Here is a 21,679-nt window from a genome sequence, read left to right as displayed (position 1 = left end):
ATTCTTTTTGAAAACGTTTAAAAGCGAGTCCCGCTAGCGTTGCCCGCTAGCGGAAACCGCCTCCACTGTGTGCGCCGACTAAAGCATGCCTGTGACTCGCTGGAGTCGTTGCGGTGGACTTTACCAGTTTTGGTCTTAAGGCGAGTGGGACTTAGGGTAAGAACAGAACAAGTGGGTCTCGGTGGAGGTGGAGGTGGGGGTGGGGGTCGCGGTCGATGTCGACATACATGTAAAACAAACACATTGTACTGAATGAAAGATAACAGAGCAGGTAAGTCGCGATGGAGGTTTAGCGCGATGTCATCCAGGAGGTTTACATCGATGCTTTTGAAAATCAAATGAGTTTGTTTTACATGGATGTCTACTGCGCGGCCTACAAGGATGCTTCCCTGTGATTGGTCCATTCAAAGCCAAATTGACATTACATGCGCTATCTGAGTTAATACTTTTTATATAATCCCTTTTTTGGATTCAGTTTACCTTTTCAATTTCTAAAGTAATTAAATTCAGTAAATTTTTGAAATATGAAAGAGGATCTGATTATTTACAGCTGACATTTCATCACTATCATCACTTGACTGACGCAACATCGCAAAAGCACAGTCTTTTTGTCATTCAAATTTCATTAAACTACTTCACTTGATAGTGGTTCTAGCTCGACTGACAGCTCAGGTGACCTCCTTGCTATGTGCTGTCAACATCGACCGCGACTTAACTAGTGGCATCCACCGCGACCTACACCTCCACCTCGACCCACTTGTTCTGTACTTACTCTTAATCTGTTTTACTCCCAAGGTAACTTTTAGTCTAATGAAATGAATTGGAATTAATTCTTTTTGACAATAAATAAAATGTTCCACCTAAAGAATGAACTCTGAGAAACTAGTTCAGCTTAATATCTAATTTTCGACAAAAAGTGGATTTAACACGTTTTTGTTTTGATTTCTTCATGTAGAGTCTGTAACTCTACTAAAATATTGTAAAATCATTGCCTAGGCCTTATAACAACATTTGGATAGTTAGAGATTTCAAGTAGGTCCTATAATTGTTCATTGAGTAATTCCATCCTAGTTATATACGCAACACTAATTTCATTTAACTAAAACAAACATATTACAGAACCTATACGTATACATCTATAGCTATAGCGGCATATCGCATCGGTTTCAGCTTTAAATCAGCCACATCTGTGATTAGCAAACAGAAACAGTGAGCTAACTCGCCTAATGACAAATATCGCCGTAGGGGGCGCACTCTTAATCAAAGTGTGTACTCTCGCGCCGTCTCTATCGCTCTATGGTTCTCTCTCGCTCTCGCTCTCTGAGCGCTTGCCTTGGGCTACATTGATACGCTGCCGTTACGTTAGCGGTTTATTAAAAAAATCTCATTAAAAAAGTTTATGAACAGAATAATTTCTAGGCATTGACGTTACCAATTTGGATTTTCAGAAGGATATCAAATTACCATTAGCTCTTACATATTATGTTTTATATTAATATAAATTAAAGAATAAAAAACTGCTGGTCATGATGAAATATGGTAATATTTGTTATAACATTTGCTGATATTCTTTACTTTCTGTTTCGTTTTCATCTCTGCTGTTTCTAGCATTATCTGTGTCTCATATGTGTCAGGTCGTGTTTCTGTCGCGTATGTCATTATTGGTACGATGACCGTTTTGTAAATTTTGCCTTTCACTTCTTTCCGGATATTTTTATTTTTCCATATTGTCTTGTAACGATATGATGCCACGGCAAGCGATGAGCTGGTCTACCAGAGACGACCGTAGGAGTATCCGTGTTGGCGCATTCCTTCTTCACAGCACCGCTGGGAGAAATCGAAGGAGTAGTGGCATCGACAGCATATTTAAGACGAGCCAGGAGAATGGGAAAATCAGTTGTTGCTAACGTGTTGAATTAGCAATAGCTCGATTGGCAGAGATGCACCGTATTTGAGGTGGAACTGTGCCTAGGCGGACGCCACCGTAGTGACTTGGCGTCCACCGTAACCGTTACCGCAGTAGGCGGTAGTAGCGTGGAACGAGTGACTGCGTGTCGCTGTTCAGCCGTACCGCATTGAAGTGAAATGCGGTGTCTCCGTGTCGGGATATATGGCTATGTTGATTTAACGTAGCGAGATTGTTATTGTATATATTGTATTGTTTATCGTATTATTTTAATATTACTATTATGTTCGGATGGCAGTAAGAAGTATAATATTGCTTTTCATTTGCAGAAGATAGAAATATATTTACTTTATTTTTTAACCTGTCTTTTACTGAGTCTGTCGTCTTGAAAGAGATACCCGTTACAGTTTTATTGAAGAAACCTGCGGCTCTGTTTGCTCTATTCACTAGATCTTCCATTTATGATTCGAGTTTTCTGTAGATAGATTAAACTCCATCACTTGTTCTATTATCTTACCCTCCAGTTCTAATTTACATCTTATTAGATTTCCTGTTATAACCATGCAACTTTTCTTTTTTTGGGAGGGGGGGATTTACATGTTAAATTTTGGCTAAACAATAGAGGACTCAGGGAATCCCACTACCTCATCCCATTTCTGCCCAAGAACCTTGTTGTTCTTCTGCTAGTGTTATCATTTCATTCAGTTTATTTGTTATGACTTTGGTTGTTAATTTTAGCATTGTTTTTAATAAATTAATTCTTCTGTAATTCTCCCGGTGTGATTTGCCTTCCTTTTTAAAGAGTATATTTGAAGTGGTATTAGGATGCTTGATCTTTGTTCATTTGATATTCTTTTTTTGGTTTGGTATTCTATTTTGGTGCCCTGTGCTTTAGTAGTTCATTCGGTATTCTGTCCTCTCCTTATTTTTTACGGTCCTTATTGCTTCCTTTACCTATGCCTTCTCAATGCTTATTTCTTCATTTGTCGTCACTTCTGGTGCTGGTGGTTTAATATCGTCACCTGTGTTTTAAAAGTTGGACGGGTTTAAAATGAATGATTTTAAAAAAAAAAAAGATCAAAATATAGAGCGCATTTTTAAAATTTCTTGAAAATCTTCATTTTTCTCCATGTAACTTGAAAATGATAAGAGATACAGTAATAAAAAATTAAAAAGAAATTTTTACCTGTAAAAGCCCTACAATTTTGTGTGGTATCTTTTTTTGGTATCTCTTATTTTTTTCGAGTTACATGGAGGAAAAGGAAGATCTTTAAGAAAATTTAAAAAGTCGCTCTATAATTTGATCTTATTTTTTTTCAAAAACCATTTATTTTAATCCAGTCCAACTTTTTGAACATAGAAATAACACAATAATAAAAAGTATTGTAGAAGGAAAACGATGTATTTAAATTCTGATGGATGAAGGGTTAAATATACTTCTCATTTCTTCTTAAAATACATTAGTCATCAACTTTTTTGCAGAATATCTCGCTTAGTTTGAGTGTAATCGACATTTAGTATTGCTCATTTTAAAGGTCTTTTCAAGCACTACAAAAGTTATTAGTATCATTATACACCTAAAATCGACAGTGTATCTGTTTTTTCAAGTTGAATACATCGATTTGAGCATGCAGCAAAAAAACAAACTCTTCTTGCCTACCATATCCCTCTCTATATTTTAACTAGAAGATTTATGAAGGAACGAATCTCTTTGTCTTTTTATAACCTACAGAAATATTTTATATAGTTTTTTTGTTAGATGCATAGTTTTTAAGGTATTCGCAAAAATCCGTCCGAAAAGGTGTCATTTTTCAATAAAAATGGCCAATTTTCAACCACGAATAACTCAAAAAGTATTGAGTTTTCAAAAAATAATTATAGAACAGTTTTTGCTTAAAATTAGGTTCTCTAGCCTTTTCTGTGGCTATTTTAACCAAAACACTTTTCACCCCCGAGAAGGGGTGGGAACTACCCCCAAGATAAAAGCGCACATCGGCATAGGGTAGACTTTGTTTCTTGAGCAATTCCCTACTTACTGTGAAAATATCAAGTAAATCGATGTAGTAGGATGGAATTCAGGGCCAAATACCCTCATTGTCTGCCCTATACAGATTTTAATATGAAATTTTTTCAAAAACTGTGCTGGACGTTAAAATTACAAATAAAGTATTTACAATCTTGCAATAAAATTAAGGCCATCGGTACATAATTCGCAAATATTTTACGGCTATCCCTACTTTTTCTGTCTTTACACGGCAAATTACGTGTAGTAAAATTCACACTGGTATGGATATGTAAACATTACTAGAATGTCATTCTACTTGAAAATGTCATCATTAACTTAAAGAGATGGCTTTTGAATGTTCTTGGATAACTGTTATTTGTATAACTGCAAATTATTAATTCAGTTAAGAAAATGTGATAATTTTTTCACTAACTATGTATTCAGTGATTTTAATAATTTATATGTACAACAAAAACTAACACTCAATCGAGAAAAGAGGAAAAGTGTTAAAGTGATTTCTTAATAACATATTGTTACTATGGAACGCTTACAATTTTGAACATCTTTAACAACAAAATACTTGGATCACTGAATATATTTTCCTGATGTATTCTCTACTTGGATCTTCCACAAATAATACACAATAAATAACTTTTTATTAAGTTCAATATTTAGAACCATCTGAATATACCAGATGCCATGTCAAATATTTAAAATTGTTACTGATTGTCAATGTCTGACTGACATTAGGTTCGTTCTAGCATCAGTTTCAAACGGTTTGAAACCATCAGCGAATAGCGGACCAGCGCGAGTAGAGGGAATAGCACTGGTGACTGTATTATGTTGTCTCACTGACCAACTATTTGCTGACGGTTTCTGACTAGTTTGACTGTTTGCTAGAACAAATCTATTATTCTATTCGACTGAGTGCGTTGTAAGACAAAGATAGATTTGGAAAATATTACCGCGGACATTGTGTTCATTTTTTTCGAATCCTGAAAAAACCAATAAATATTTCTGAATAATTTAAACTCAGAATGAAAGACTAAATTATTACCGAGGGCCGAAAGTCCCTTAGAATAAATAAAAAGTTTTTTTTTGAATGAGATATTTGAAATTAAAAATCACACTAAATTTTCTCTTAGTTTTTCACTTCTGTAACTTATTAAAATAAACATGATTATAGAAGTTCTCGGGGACTTTCGGCCCTCGCTAATAACGTAAACTTTCATTTTGCGTTTAAATTTTTCAAAAACATTTATTAGTTTTCTCAGGATTCGAAAAAAAATGAATCCCCATTTGAATAGCATTTCAGCCGAAAATACGTACCCATCCTCTTAAAAGTAAAATGTCTCAAGAAAATAGCTTCACAATAATATCAATACATCAATAACATTAGGGAATAATCTGTAGATACATTTAATTATTTTTATTGCAATTTTGATAATTTATATCACCCTCTAGAATACTCTTAATTTGACCGGAGAGCACATTATCGAAGAGCAAATGCAAGAGAAGTAAGAAAAGCACAGAAAAGCTGTAACTACCTTATTTATCTCAACTAAGGGTGACAGTTAACAAATAGGTCGCAATGAGGTTACCGACTAACAGTTTACTTACACTTCCTAACGTCTGATCCCGTTAGTTGGAAACCAGATCTTATTAACAAGATAGATTTGGTCATTACGACACCCGCAGAACGGCATTCGTCTCTTTCTAGCGCCCTAATAATAATAATGGGCTTGTTTAGGTGGTTTAGCCACTGGCACATTTGTTATTTGCCAGATAGCGTTTCCTTCTAAATCGTATTCGTTTGCTACAGTGTCAAACTGTATAATATAAAAAAATACAACATCAAGAAACTTAAATATTCTGCTTATATGGGATTGGCCTAGGGATGGGAAAAACTTACCGGTGATAACCTAAAACCGGTTTTTTACTTCGCAATAACCGGTTTTGCCGTTTGTTTTTTTGTCACGGTCACGGTTTTTTCTTTTTAATGTAATAACCGGTGAAAAACCGGATGTTACCTTATGGTAGGGGAGCCCAAGCGGGGATTTTTGCAGTTACTCGAGCGCGTCAGATTAGCATATGGGGGAAACCTGGTACCCTGCAGATGTATCTCTACCATATATTGGCTCTTAACACAGGGGAGTTCGTTAAGGGGGGCCCGAAAAAAAAATATATCCTTCAAAAAACTCGAAATTGTCAGATTAAGATAAGGTAAGTTAAGTACATGCAAAAGAGTGTATATTTCAAAAATCTGACGATTTGAGCCGGGCGTAAGGAAATGGGTGAGTCCCAAAGTTTCACAAGAAAAAAGCGAATATTTCGCGAAATGAATGACAGATCGAAAAACTAAAAAATATGTGCCCAATATTTTTTAAAAATCTATCGAATGATACCAAACACGACTTCCCACGGAGAGGGGTGGGGGGTAAATTTAATATTTTAAATACGAATCCCGCGATATTTCGCGAAATAAACATCAGATCGAAAAACTGTAAAATACACTTATTCAGTATTTTTGAAAAATCTATCGAATGGTACTAAACACGACCCCCCATGGATGTGGGGTGGGGGGTTACTTTAAAATCTTAAATAGGAGCCCTCATTTTTTATTGCAGATTTGGATTCCTTACGTAAAAATAAGTAACTTTTATTCGAAACATTTTTTCGAATAATGGATAGATGGCGTTATAATCGGAAAAAACGATTGTTGGAAATGGAAAATTAAATTAAAAAATGGCAAGCGCCCACTAAAATGGAAAACTTTACTTAACTTTTTTTGGTTTTAGGACCTACTCTTCACAACCCAATATGTCCCCAAAGCGCTCCAGTGACTGCACATTTAGCATACTTTGCTCCCCTACCATTAGATACTACAACCTTAATAGTTACCGGATAATAAAAAAATAATGAATTCCGAGAAAAAATACTGTTTCTTTAAATTCATCAATAGTTCTGGATTTGTTTAATGTTTATATCCGTTATTGACTCTCACGCTCACTGAAATATGTTTTCAAAAGTATTTCCAAAAAGATTAGTTTATTAGTTTATTAGTTTATTAGTTTAGTTTATTAGTTTATTAGTTTATTAGTTTATTAGTTTATTAGTTTATTAGTTTATTAGTTTATTAGTTTATTAGTTTATTAGTTTATTAGTTTATTAGTTTATTAGTTTATTAGTTTATTAGTTTATTAGTTTATTAGTTTATTAGTTTATTAGTTTATTAGTTTATTAGTTTATTAGTTTATTAGTTTATTAGTTTATTAGTTTATTAGTTTATTAGTTCATTAGTTTATTAGTTTATTAGTTTATTAGTTTATTAGTTTATTAGTTTATTAGTTTATTAGTTTATTAGTTTATTAGTTTATTACTTTATTACTTTATTACTTTATTAGTTTATTAGTTTATTAGTTTATTAGTTTATTAGTTTATTAGTTTATTAGTCTATTAGTTTATTAGTTTATTAGTTTATTAGTTTATTAGTTTATTAGTTTATTAGTTTATTAGTTTATTAGTTTATTAGTTTATTAGTTTATTAGTTTATTAGTTTATTAGTTTATTAGTTTATTAGTTTATTAGTTTATTAGTTTATTAGTTTATTAGTTTATTAGTTTATTAGTTTATTAGTTTATTAGTTTATTAGTTTATTAGCTTATTAGTTTATTAGTTTATTAGTTTGTTAGTTTATTAGTTTATTAGTTTATTAGTTTATTAGTTTATTAGTTTATTAGTTTATTAGCTTATTAGTTTATCAGTTTATGAGTTTATTAGTTTATTACTTTATTAGTTTATTAGTTTATTAGTTTATTAGTTTATTAGTTTATTAGTTTATTAGTTTATTAGTTTATTAGTTTATTAGTTTATTAGTTTATTAGTTTATTAGTTCATTAGTTTATTAGTTTAAAAGTTTATGAGTTTATTAGTTTATTAGTTTATTAGTTTATGAGTTTATTAGTTTATTAATTTATTAGTTTATTAGTTTATTAGTTTATTAGTTTATTAGTTTATTAGTTTATTAGTTTATTAGTTTTTGGCGGGGATTTTTGCAGAAACTCGAGCGTGTCAGATTATCATATGGGGAGATACCTGGTACCCTGTAGATGTACCTCTACCATATATTGGCTCTAAACACAGGGGAGTTCGTTAAAGGGGGCCCGAAAAAAAACCCATCCTTAGAAAAACTCGAAATCTTCAGATTAAGATAAGGTAAGTTAAGTACATGCAAAACAGTGTACATATATTTCAAAAATCTGACGATTTGGGCGGGGCGTAAGGAGATGGGTGTCACAAAGTTTCACAAGAAAAACGCGAATATTTCGCGAAATAAACGATAGATCTAAAAACTAAAATATACGTGCTCAATATTTGTCAAAAATCTATCGAATGATACCAAACACCACTCCCCACGGAGAGCCATAAAAAATTGAAAAATACATTTATTCAATATGTTTGAAAAATCTATCGAATGGCACCAAACACGACCCCCCACGGAGATGGAGTATGGGGTTACTTTAAAATTTTAAATAGGAGCCCTCATTTTTTATTGCAGATTCGGATTCCTTACGTAAAAATAAGTAACTTTTATTCGGAACAATTTCGAATTATGGATAAATGGCGCTATAATCGGAAAAAACTATTGTTGGAAATGGAAAATTAAATTAATAATGGAAAGTTCCCACTAAAATGGAAAACTTAACTTTTTGGTTTTAGAACCTACTCTTCACAACCCAATAGGCCCCCGAAGCGCTTGAATGACTGCATATTTAGCATACTTTCCTCCCCTACTATATTACCAATGGCTCCCATCTTAAAATCTTTTTTTATACAGGTACTTGATGTATATCAGTAATCAGTATAGTCTCAGACGCGAACTTATCACGTATCACTGAAGGATACTTAAACGAAATTATTAAAAAGTTGATTTCAGTAGTGTGGAAAATAAATAATTCACCTTAAATTTAAATGATTTACGACGCCATTATTTTAATTTACCGAACAAAACAGGCTCTAAAACTTAAACATTAATCCCACTAGACCAAAGCAATCCCACCATACTCCCTCCATTACAGATGTATGCCCTGTGAGGGGCCGCCGAAATAGTATTTAATAAGAGAGCCGAGGAAGAACAGTCACTCTTAAAGGCATAGAGCGCATCACGCTGAGCCTAAGATTTTTGCATTCGATTAGTGTACCACATGGAATCTTATTACCCAGGATTCCATTGTGAAGAGCATTTGGCTACGATAGTTGTGCCCTCATCGCGCATCAGCGTGCTATGGGGGGGAAAGGGATGGCCTGGGGCATTGGAGCGAGGTGGGGTGATCCCTGTTTACACTCGGGTCAAAACACCTCGCCCCAATGAATTGTTACACCCGAATGTACTCTTTCGAGAGGGTGGACATTCCCACAGGTCGGGTTAAATCAAATTGCTGGCTTGCTTGAACAGTCACTCTTGCAGCGTTAAGCTCTAGGCTCCCTGGCTAACTAGTGTACTAAACTGATAAGCCAATCTAGGCGAAGAAACTCTGTAGTGAAGAGATGCTTCGCTCGTAATTAAACAAAATCCGTGTAACCGTGTAGTGAACGGTTTCTACCATCTCCGATCCGGGGTTGTTGTATAGTTATTGATATTTTTATTGTGAGAGTATGTGAGGTTAATATTGGATTTGCAACCACCTGAGCCAAAAATAAACGAGAAAAATCGAAAACAAGATGATTTGATAGAGTCCAAAAGGTAATGTCAGAGAGAAAAAGATCTACGACCAGGAACCTAGTCCGATAGACGTAAATGGAGACTGAACCGGAAGGCGAAGGACTCTATAAACGAGATATTTAGAGATACTGTCATCAGTATGCTGAGGTGTTCAAATTTCCAATGCATTCCATCTTAAAATCTTTTTTATGGAGTTGAAGTAATCAGTATAGGTACCTACTCTCAGACTCAAATGATGCACCGAAGGATACTTAAATGAAATTATTAAAAAGTTGATTTCAGTAGTGTGAAGAATAAATAATTCTCCTTAAATTTAAATGATTTACGACGTCGTTATTTTAATTCACCGAACAAAACAGGCTCTAAAACTTAAACATTAATTTTCACTCGACTCTCGCTAGAAATAATAAACTCCAGCTATTTCGAGCAAAATGGGCACTTGAAGTCGTTGGAAAGGCGCCGGAAAAAGGCGGGAAAACTCCCGCTATCTCTCAGACCGAAAAACAATTACATATCAATTCCGTTCCTCCTCGGAACAATAAAAGAATGGGGCAATTCTTCCGCCGCAAGGAGCCATAAAAAACCGTGAATATATTTTGTGTAATTGCGCCCCCATAAGTCGACTTTATTATTCGTAGTTCGGGATGTTGCCGCTGCGGCGCTTTCTCTGGCGTGTTAGTGCACCCCAGAGAGTGTGGGGCGCACGTGAGTTTCCAAGCAATGGCAACTTCTCGACTATGGAGGTACGTAAGTAACAAAAAATGAACAACTAAACGGTCGCAGAGACGTAGAGTTTCTCCTTGGAGATGGGAGTAATCCTTCTTTCAAAGTTCGTGCTAACTTTTAAACAAGGATAAAGGGTCGACAACGGTTAAAATATACTGCAAGATTATTTTATATGTACCCTGGAACAATATTGATTTTTATATTACTACTAATTTAACTTATTTATAGTTAGTTATATACACTGGGGATAAAAGGGATCTGGGAATAAAAACTGAGGACAAAAAATATATAAAAACAATAACTATACAGGGTGTTTGGTAAAGAATGGGCCATAGCTTAACCTTAGATCCTGAGCTTACAATAGGTCGATTTAAGCTAACTTACCTAGTACAAAAGTTGATAATAACCGAAATACAGGGTGTCAAAGTTAAAGTTAAACTTTTATTTTATTTATTTTTGAATATTTCCTTACAGGCATGGGACAACAACACGAAATTTGGTAAGTAGTGCTGGTATTGTACAATCTACTAAGTTATGTTAAACAAACGTTTCTGGCTACTACCAGAGGCGTACGACGGGGGAACATGAATGGTTGACCCTTCCCAAATTCTACACCACTGGCGGAATTGGTATTTTAGTACAATTTTTTGATTCTCCAATACTTTTTATGTAAAAAACATACTTTTAATTCGTAACGATGTGAAGCTAAAAACGAAGGAGCATAATAAATTAATCAAAATAATTGTGCCTTTTCATTTTAACTTGAAATATCTCGAAAACTCATGAATTTATCGTTACGAATGAAGAGAATATTATTTGCATAGAAAGTATTGGAGAATCTAAAAATTATGCTAAAATAGCAGTTTCATCAGTGGCGTAGAATGTGGGAAGGGTCAACCATTTACTTTCCCCTGTCGTACGCCTCTGGTATTAACCACAAACGATTATTTAACATAATTTAGTAGGGTGTACAGTACCTACACTTTCTGCCAAGTATCAGAAGGATATGTCAAATAGTTTTATAGTATCGGGCACACATAATACTTAAAGTTTTAAATAATGAATAAATTATTAAAAATAATAATAATTTAAAATAATTTGACATATCCGTGTGATACTTGACAGAAAGTGTAGGCACTGTACACCCTACTAGATTATGTTGAATAATTAATCGTTTCTGGCTACTACCAGAGGCATACGACAGGGGAAAGTAAATGGTTGACCCTTCCCACATTCTACGCCACTGATGAAACTGCTATTTTAGCATAATGTTTAGATTCTCCAATACTTCCTATGCAAATAATATAGTTTTCATTCGTAACGATAAAATCATGAGTTTTCGAGATATTTGAAGTTAAAAATGAAAAGGCACACTACTTATTTTGATTAATGTATTATGCTCCTTCGTTTTTAGCTTCAAATATCTCAAAAACTAATGGCTTTATCGTTACGAATGAAGAGTATGCTTTTTACATAGAAAGTGTTGGAGAATCAAAATATTGCACTAAAATATCAATTGCGCCAGTGGCGTAGAGTTTGGGAAGGGTCAACCATTCACGTTCCCCCGTCGTACGCCTCTGATAGTAACCAGAAACGTTTGTTTAACATAATTTAGTAGATTATACAATACCGGCACCACTTACCAAATTTCGTGTTATTGTCCCATGCCTGTCAGGAAATATTCAAAAATAAATAAAATAAAAGTTTAACTTTTATTTCGACACCTTTTTAAGTATTTCGGTTATTATCAACTTTTGTACTAAAGTAAGTTAGCTTAAATCGACCTATTTTAAGCTCAGGAATCTAAGGTTTAGCTGGGGCCCATTCTATACCAAACACCCTGTACATAATAAATAAAAATTAAATTTTGTATTAAAAGAAATTTTGCCATAATAACTCGTATATTTTAGCAAGAAAAAGATAAAGGTTAAATCTACGTCCACCAGACCCCTGTAGAAAGAGTGACAACTACCTCGACACCATAATAAATAACGAATAGACCAACAACCGAGAAATAAGAGTGCGCATCAGAAAAGCTAGATCCGCCTTCAACCGGATGGTAACCGTCTTCAAGAGCCACAACCTCGCTCTTGGTATAAAAGTAAGAATGCTGTGATGCTACGTCTTCTCTCTCCTTTTTTATGGTATTGAATCACGGACCTTGAACGAAAATATGTGCAGAAAATTGGAAGCATTTGAGATGTGGCTATATCGGAGAATACTTAAAATCCCGTGGACTGACCGAGTTACTGATGGACTATCTATAAAAATTTTCTCTAATCTCACAGAAAATGTATTGGAAATCCTTGTCTCACTAATATTAATTAAAGAGTGCCTTATTCCTCTTCATAAGGGTGGTGAAAAATCTAATGCCTGCAACTATAGACCTATTGCCTTACTACCGGTACCCTCCAAAATTATTGAGACTCATTAAAACTCGACTTATGTCCTTTATCGTTGATAACAACATTTTATGCACTAAACAAAAATCTATATATTGCCACGGTTTCTGTGACTATGCCAAAGCTTTTGATTGTGCAAATCACATCTTGATTAAGAAACTAAATTTCTATGGAATTCGAGGTATTTCTTTGAATTGGTTCCAATCCTATTTGAATAATAGGAAACAACTAGTTAGAGCAAATGATACTGACTCTAGTCTCAAAAACATTGTATGTGGAGTACCGCAAGGTTCAGTATTGGGTCTTCTTCTGTTCCTTATCTTTATAAATAACATCACTAATTTAAAAATCGATGGGAAAATTTTTCTTTTTGCTGATGGTACCAGTATCACTTATTGGAGCAACTCAACTATTGCATCTCTTCATGAAACTATAACTTCGGATCTACTGACGATAAAGACCTGGTCTGACACTAATTTACTCTCTTTTAATGTAGATAAAACAGTAGCATTATCTTATAAAGGAGCTCTTCAACATTTGTCTCTTAATAACAGCCAGATCAGTACCGTTGATTCTGTAAAATTTCTTGGTATTTTTTTAGACAGCAACCTCAAATGGTCCCTTCATATCGATTCTTTAAGTAAGAAACTCGCCTCAGCTTGCTATGCAATAAGATATGTCTAAAGGGAACTCAATTTAGCATCTTCTTAAATAACATATTTTTCTTTGTTCGAGTCTCATCTTCGATATGGTCTTTCTTTTTGGGGTTCTAGTCTCTCTCTCTCTCTCTCTCTCTCTCTCTCTCTCTCTCTCTCTCTCTCTCTCTCTCTCTCTCTCTTCAATCCTGACCCACCGGAGGGAGTGTAGTGGTCGACGTGATGTGTATTCTCCGTCTCCAAATATCTCTGTCTCTGGTCATTTCTTTTAACTCATGCATAGGTCTTTTGCATATTCCTGTAATTTGACCGATCCATCTTGTTGGGGATCCTCCTCGTAATCTTCGGCCTTCCACCTTTCCTTGTATAATGAGTATTCTAGTTCTGGGGTTCTAGTACAGCTGCTCAATTTGATGTTATTATAGAAGATCTACACATTGCAGAAGTTACTTCAGAAATCACTGAATTTTAATACTTCCATCTTTATATATTCTAGAAACGGTTTGTTTAATTCGTAAACACCTTCATGTCTTTCCAGCAAGGCCCAATCTTATTTACTCCACCAGAAATTCAATCTTTGATATTTATTTACCGATCCCATCCACTGAGTTAGTAAAGAAATCTATATTATATTCCTCAAAAAACTTTACAACCATCTCCCTTTAAAACTTAAATCTTCAACATCTTTCCCAAAGTTCCGTAAAATGACAAAGGCATATCTATCTAAAAGACCATATTATTCAATAGAAGAATTTCTTAATGAATAACTAAGAAAATTGGGTTTCATACGCAGTAGCTTAAACTGTCAATTCCTAATGTATTTTATTTGTTGTAAGTATGTTCAATTTGCAATTTATATAAATTTTGCAATTAATTGTTTTTGTCTTTGGTTTTATATCTTATTTACTGTATATTGACGATTTATTAAATTTTAGTAAATTGTAGTTGTTATTTGTTATTTGTTATTGATATTATGTTTCTTTTGACTATATGTAAGCTTTGTCCATAAAATTATAAAAATTTTCAGTGGCAATAAAGCATATTTCTATTCTATTCTACAAATGAAGAGAGCTTCAGAAGAAAGAAGAAAAACTGAGAGGTATTGACCACCATCAAATCTCGAAAATTACAATACTTCGGACACATCATGAGAAATGAATCCAGATTATGCTCTCCTATAAGCCATCCTGTAAGGAAAATATTTGGAAAGCGAGGTCCAGGAAAAAGAAGGACATCCTGGTTGAAGAATCTCAGAACCTAGTTACAGACAACATATTATGTGCAGCTTTTTCGCGCTGCTGCAGATAAGATTAAGCCAACATTCGTCACGGATAGGCACATTATGAAGAAGAAGTAGTATATCCACCAATGGCATCAATTATTGCTTGACTTCTACGTGGCTTACTATTTATTAAATTATGAAGATATTTTTAAACAATTGTCGAAGTTGCTGAAGAGTCTGCGTAGTAGGTACATGAGCTGTAAGTCGTATTTGTAGCATGTCCCAAGCATGTTCAATGAGATTGAGGTCTGGAGAGGGCGGGGGTAATGCCAAATGAGGAATTCCATGCAAATATCTACTTTTTTCGACAACTGCACATCTATTATGTTAGAGCATTATCGTCAAGAAAAAAAACAGTCCCCAATGGTTGCATGAAAATTAGCAATAGTATGCTTAAACATGTCCCGCCTGTACATTGCACCATTCATAGTGTCCTGGCAAAGGTACAAGTCAGGTTTTTCACCGAAACAGGTTCCAGCCCAAACCATAATACCACCACCTCCAAATGGACGCACGTGAGTTTCAAAGCAATGGCAACTTCTTCACTATGGAGGTACGCAACAAAAAATGAACAACTAAACGGTCGCAGAGACGTAGAGTTTCTCCTTGGAGATGGGAGTAATCCTTCTTTCAAAGTTCTTGCTAACTTCTAAACAAGGATGAAGGGTCGACAAAGGTTAAAATATACTGCAGGATTATTGGTACAGAATCCTTCAGCTCCATGAGAGGTAAAATCGAACTATTGTAGAGGAATTGGAAGCAAGATGTCATGGCTCAAGAACATTCGTGATTGGATAGGAATACGTTGTGCCCAACAGCTATTTGATTTAGCTGAAGACCGTGAAAAAATGGCTAATGTAATTGCCAACGGGGGACCTAATATTGCACAGAAAAAAGAAGATACCTAGCTACCTTTTGATTTTATTTTTAATATTTGTTAAGAATTGTGATTTTACTTTGAATAAAATGTTATATTTTAGTTAGGTTTCTGTTTCTCACAGTATTGCTAAATGTAGAAATAATTACAGAATAAATAACCACACAGAAGCGAATCTGACTGTCGTTTCCATTGATTTTGTTGGGACCGAAATATTTGACCTTGTGCACCAGTTACAGAATAGAACTTGATGTTCTAAGGAATAGACCATTCTAAATTAGGTAATATTTTTGACAAGTAGTTATTAATTAAATATGAAATATAAAATTTAACTATAAAATATAAATAAAATATAAAATAACACATATATAAATATAAAATTTAACTATAAACAACTGTCACGTCAGTCGCAAAAGTGAGGTTTCACCAGTTAGGTATGTTGACACATGAACATGAAAATTATGTTACCGTTTTCGGCAGGAGTTTCTCTTCTGTGTGGTTATTTATTCTGTGAAATAACTACTTATGTTGTTTTGTTTTAAGAGTTTATTATTTAAAAAAAAATAGAAGAATGCATGAGAATAACAATAAGCGATAAAGCCAAAAATATAGGTACCTATATGTAAGGATGAGATCAAGTAAGAAAAACGAAAAAATTGTAAGATTAGCAGTAGAAGTTTATTATTACAAATTACAAGTTAGTAAGTAAACTGTTTTTTTTTTTTTTAGTAAAACATTAGTCTTGTAACTTAGTCCAGTCCTGTAAGCGCTGAAAAATTGAACCCTGAAAGTTGAACCGCTTTTACACGCCATCTCTGTTTGAATGGACAAACTTCTAGTATTAAACACACATACTGTTTAATACATACAGAACCTCAGTTTCCTTGTAAAATTATAAAAATAATTATTTATTTAAATTTAAAGCTCCTATTACACCGTTAACCAAAATGACCAAAGTTTTACATGTATTTTGCTTATAAATAATATCCAAAAATTTAAAAATAAAATATATTTAACAAATCAATTCGTTTTTTAATGATGAAAAAAATATATGATTAGACAGTTTCAACTAGTTTGTTAATACAGTAATCCACATAATATTATAAATATTACAATCTGAATAAAGATATAAAGTGTACATTTAAATTTTTGATAATTTAATTTTTCTATTAAAAATTTTGTTGCTATTGATTTGGAAGTTGTTTTATTTAGACGAGGAACCATGTATATTTGAAGTGGTTATTAACATACACTGCAAAAAGAATTATATTTTTAAATCTGGAATTTTATTTTCAAGGTTTGTTTAATTTAAATTAAAAAATTGGCAACACATCAAATACCAATTTCATAAGTTCGAGTTTACATACTTCAGAAATTTTTGTTTAACAAAATATACTTTTCAAAATTAAAAAGGAAAAATGATTTCAAATAAAAAGTTTTTATTTAAATGCTAAAATACCATAAAAATACCAATGAATTGTTCCTAAATGTGAACAGCCCTTTAATTGCCCATCCCACCTCTTGTCACTGTCACTGTCATAACTTCTGTCAGTGTCAACGTCTATCTATTTTGAGCAGTATGCGATGCGTGATCTTGCGTTAGTTTCATGAACTGTAGTATTTACTTGTTTCTATTTTTCAATTCTTATCTTTTAGTATTTTTTGAGATTACGATAAGAAGTTGTTGATGAGCAATAAGAACAAATTTGTGCATTTTTCGTAAAGCATGTCTGTGGTGTTGTAAATAATACGTTTATTATTGGTGCTGCAACAAGAAGAAGAAGGAATTCCCTCGGTTCTACTTTGAACATATCAGCAATTTATATTAAATAGTAAAACCTTTTGTAGAGGATGATCTGAATAGACTGACTATTAATATGAAGAAACAGTTCTTTCGTGTAAAGCAGTTGGCTGACCAAACCTTTCTCAAGTAAGTGTTTTAGTTTTATTGTTTTCTGATTTATATATAGTTGTGAGCATATTATCTGCTGTAACACTATCTTATCAATCCTATTCAAGTGCAACAAATGAAGGCAGGTATTATGTGTCTTTCGATAAGATGCAGATTTTGAATAAGTATAATAGATAAATATGTAAATTATAACATCTATATACTTATTCAGTAGCTACAAAGTGTTTTATTGATGTCTTCTAATGTGGATTTTTCCCTGTCATCTAATTTTGATGATTTGCATTTTACAAACTTAACAAGAATCGATTTATGTTGTAATGCTTTATTTACAGTTTATTTCCCATAATATTTGAGGTTTTCTACTACGGCCTCTCTTCATCGCTTTCATGGTCTTCCTCTCTTTTTTTTTTATAATCTGGTATACTTCTTCTCTTCTTCTACGACACTACAGCCCAAATTGAGCCTTGGCCTCCTTTGTTTTTTGCCTCCACCCTTGCTTGTCTGTGGCTGCTCTTCTCCATACACGGACTCCTAAAAGGGCTTGTGCGTCGCTGTTTACTGTGTCTTCCCAGCGCTTTCTTGGCTTTCCAACCGGTCTCTTTTCCTGCATTCTAGCATTCAGTGCTCTTTTTGGTAGCCTATCCTCTCCCATGCTCATGCTTATCACATGTCCGGCCCATTGCAATCTTTGTATTCAAATGAAGTCTAGTACACTCCATGCTATTTTCTTGACCACTCTGTCATCGTTCTTTTTTTCTATATGGTCCAGCCACTGCAACTATTATGCTATCTATTTGTGGTTCTTTGTAAATATTATAAACTTCCTCGTTTGTCCTTCTTATACACCCTTCCTCTGTTCTCTTACCTCCTATATCTTCTGAGTATTTTCCTTTCCCATCTGCTTACTGTTTCTTTTGTTGTTTGGTTGTAGTGTTTCTTATTATAGTCTTGTAAATCCTGTATTTCGTATTCCATAACAGCTGCTTTGATCTTAGTGGCTAATGATATTAGTGATCTTAGCTTAATAATTCATGGCTCCTGCAGATCAATTCGCTTTACTTAATCTAGCATCAATTTCTTTGATTTCTTCACACTTGATTGTTATCCTGGCTCCTAGATATACAAATTCGTCTATCTCCTCAAACTTAAACTCTCCCAATTGTGTGCTTACCTTCTTTGTCCCATCCCCCTTTCTGTTCCTACTTTCATAACCTTGCTTTTTTTCTGATTTATTTATAGACAGAGCTTATACACTTCATTTACTAATCGTTCTGTTATCTCTTTCAGTATCTTTTCACTTGTCTCTACCTATTACAAAACTTGTATCAAGTGGGGTAGCTTCCTGTCCAATCCTGCTCCTTGCCTATTAAATTTACTTACTATTCTGCTCCATCCCTATTTGTTGCTCTTTCTTCCCAACCATCAATTCCATCTTTTCTGAAATCTTCCTGTACGCTATCAAACCATCTTTGTCTGGGTCATCCTTTCCTTTTTTGTGACTAGGCCTCGTTTTAGGATCATCTTTGTCATCCTCTTCCTTTCCATTTATAATATCCTATTCCAAACAAAACATTTTGAACATGTACATGTCTCAGAACAAGTAATACTTAGGGGGAACGGAGCAAAATGCAAGATTTGGACTCATGTCAAAATTTTCAATGTATTTTAAATGTATTTATTTTTTTCGAATCCTGAGAAAACTAATAAATAATATTTTTGAAAAATTTAAACGCAGAATGAGAGACTACATTATTAACGAGGGCCGGAAGTCCCTGAAAACTTCCATAATGTTTATTTTAATAAGTTACAGGGGTGAAAATAAAAGAAAAAATTTAGTGTGATTTTTAATTGCAAGTATTTCATTCAAAAGAAACTTTTTATTTATTCTATTATAAGGGACTTTCGGCCCTCAATAATAAAGTATCCTTTCATTCTTCGTTAAAATTTTTCAAAAATTTTAGTTTTCTCAGGATTCGAAAAAATTGAATACATTTAAAACACATTGAAAATTTTGACATGCCTCAAAATTTTGCATTTTGCTTCGTTCCCCTTATAAATAGTCAGTAATATGTCCAAATTGTTGTGCCTTTTTTAATACACTTAACACCTTGTCTGCATTATGAGACAAATAGACCTTGTATTACACTATAGGGTGGCTGCCTTGACTCTATTGTAATGCACTGTGGCAAAGGTTCACTATGAGACCTATATGCCTCGTAACACTCATCATAAGCTTATAAATATCTCTAAATGCAGCCAAGGTGTTAATTTGAAAGACTCACTAATTAAACCACCAATATTGTATAAGTACATATAGTATAATAAGTACTTCCACCAATTGTGTGATAAGTAAAAATACTAACAATACAAAATTAAAACAAAGAATGCAATTAAAAAATATTTGTGTAGTGTGTGTTTTAATGGTCTTCCCAAGATAACTTATTATAATGAAATCAAAATGAATAATTAAGTTTTTTTAGTTCAAGGTTATATTTTTCATATATCTATTTCTCCAATAGTTACCAATACTTTTTTGTCATGTTTTCAATACTTAGCTGTGATTAAATCATCTGAAGCCTGGAATATGGTTTTCATACATAAACAGTACCTACTACTTTTCCATTTGACCACATTTTCAAAATACTTTTTTATTTTTTGGTTAATTGTAATATTTGAAACACAAACCATTATGTAGAATTATATTGGTTTTCTAGCTTTACATCCTGATCAAAAAGTAGGTTTAATAAGAGGATACTTAAACATAATTCTTCTTCTTACTGTGCCTATCCATTCCAAATGTGGGCGATTAGCATAGCTATTCTAACTTTGCTGGCAGCTATTTTTAACAGGTTGACTGCCAAAAAAAATTATTAAAAAAGCCCATGGTGCCAAGTTAAAAAAGTGCATCTGGCAACCAACTGAAATACTTCGATTACTAATGTTTCACCAAATATGTCAGTGGTCAAATACAACTGCTGGGGCGTAGCCGACAACTTATTCCCATGGTACCAGGCGGTCATTCTGTTCTGTTCGAGATCTATGCAAATTCATACTTTGGTGAGAAATCCATATGATAAAATGAAAAATACAGTAAAGTTGTTGTAAAGAGAAGATTCGGGGAAATGTAACAAAAAATCGGGTCAAAAAAGTAGTAACTTACTGTGACATTTGTAAAGGTCAACCACACCATTGTTTCAACAAACATTCCAAAAAGCTGATAATTTTTAATTTCTTTCATGTTCTATTTAACTTTTGTTTGTTATTTAGTTCGGAATAATTAATATTTTTTACATTTTCATATTCTTTACTCAAAATAAAGACATGTCAAAATTTCGATAACATTTCAGTCTCCTATTCTGCCAAAATGAAAACTGTTATGTATGTGCGTCGACTGTATGCCACAGCGGTCGAACACTGCAATAAATCCGCTTCTCTACATGACGTCTGGCAAAACAGGAACTATATCACAGACTGTATCAAATCGGTCATATACGACCGCCGTGGCATGAAGTACTTATTGAACTGTTGATCGTATACGACCGCCTGGAAGTCAACCTGTTAATACTCCAGTTGAAAATGTATTGAACCACTTTCTCAGCTTTTGATGCTAATATATTCTTCTCCCCAGTCCTCTCTTTCCAAATACCTTACCATGAAGAATGAGTTGCAACAAGCTATATCTCTGTTCATTTCTCATAATAAGGTCAAAATAATTTGCGCTCTTGGATTGTGTTATTCTGTTCCACCCATGAAATTCTGAAAATGCATCTGTAACACCACATCTCGAAGCAGTGGCGGATCCAGCAGGATCCAGCCTCGTCAAGAGGGCGGGCCGATTGGCTAAATTTCTATGAAAAATAAATGAATAAATGAATGATTTTATAATCTTTATATATAACTTGGTTTGAGAGGGGGGAGCTGATCGCCCCCATCGCCCTCCCCTGGATCCGCCACTGTCTGGAAGGCCTCATCATGTTTACATAAAGAAGCTTCAGAAAGTATCCAGGCCTATACTCTGTATAATAAAGGAGAAAATACATAGCATCTGATGATAGGGATTTCGGTAGCAACTAGTAAATCATCACTTTTGAAAAGAGACCTCATCTATACGAACACTTATCTTGCTTTTCCTTTTCCTATGAGTTGTTTTATTTCAGTAGATTGGTCCCATTGTTCCCTAAGGGAACATTC

General features: G+C 33.7%; 1 protein-coding gene across 1 annotated transcript in view; it reads left to right on the top strand.

Annotated features, from left to right (window-relative positions):
- The first annotated feature begins 17,155 nt into the window (after window positions 1-17,155).
- Window positions 17,156-21,679, top strand: part of LOC114325987 (rho GTPase-activating protein 92B) — a 95,152-nt gene continuing 90,628 nt past the window's right edge. The window contains exon 1 of the mRNA XM_028274146.2: window positions 17,156-17,506. Coding sequence (XP_028129947.2) covers window positions 17,454-17,506 — 53 coding nt within the window. The 5' untranslated portion in view covers window positions 17,156-17,453. The remainder of the gene's footprint in view (window positions 17,507-21,679) is intronic.

Source organism: Diabrotica virgifera, chromosome 7 (assembly GCF_917563875.1).
Source record: "Diabrotica virgifera virgifera chromosome 7, PGI_DIABVI_V3a".
NCBI lineage: Eukaryota > Metazoa > Arthropoda > Insecta > Coleoptera > Chrysomelidae > Diabrotica > Diabrotica virgifera.
This window is presented reverse-complemented; position numbering and strand designations above follow the sequence as displayed.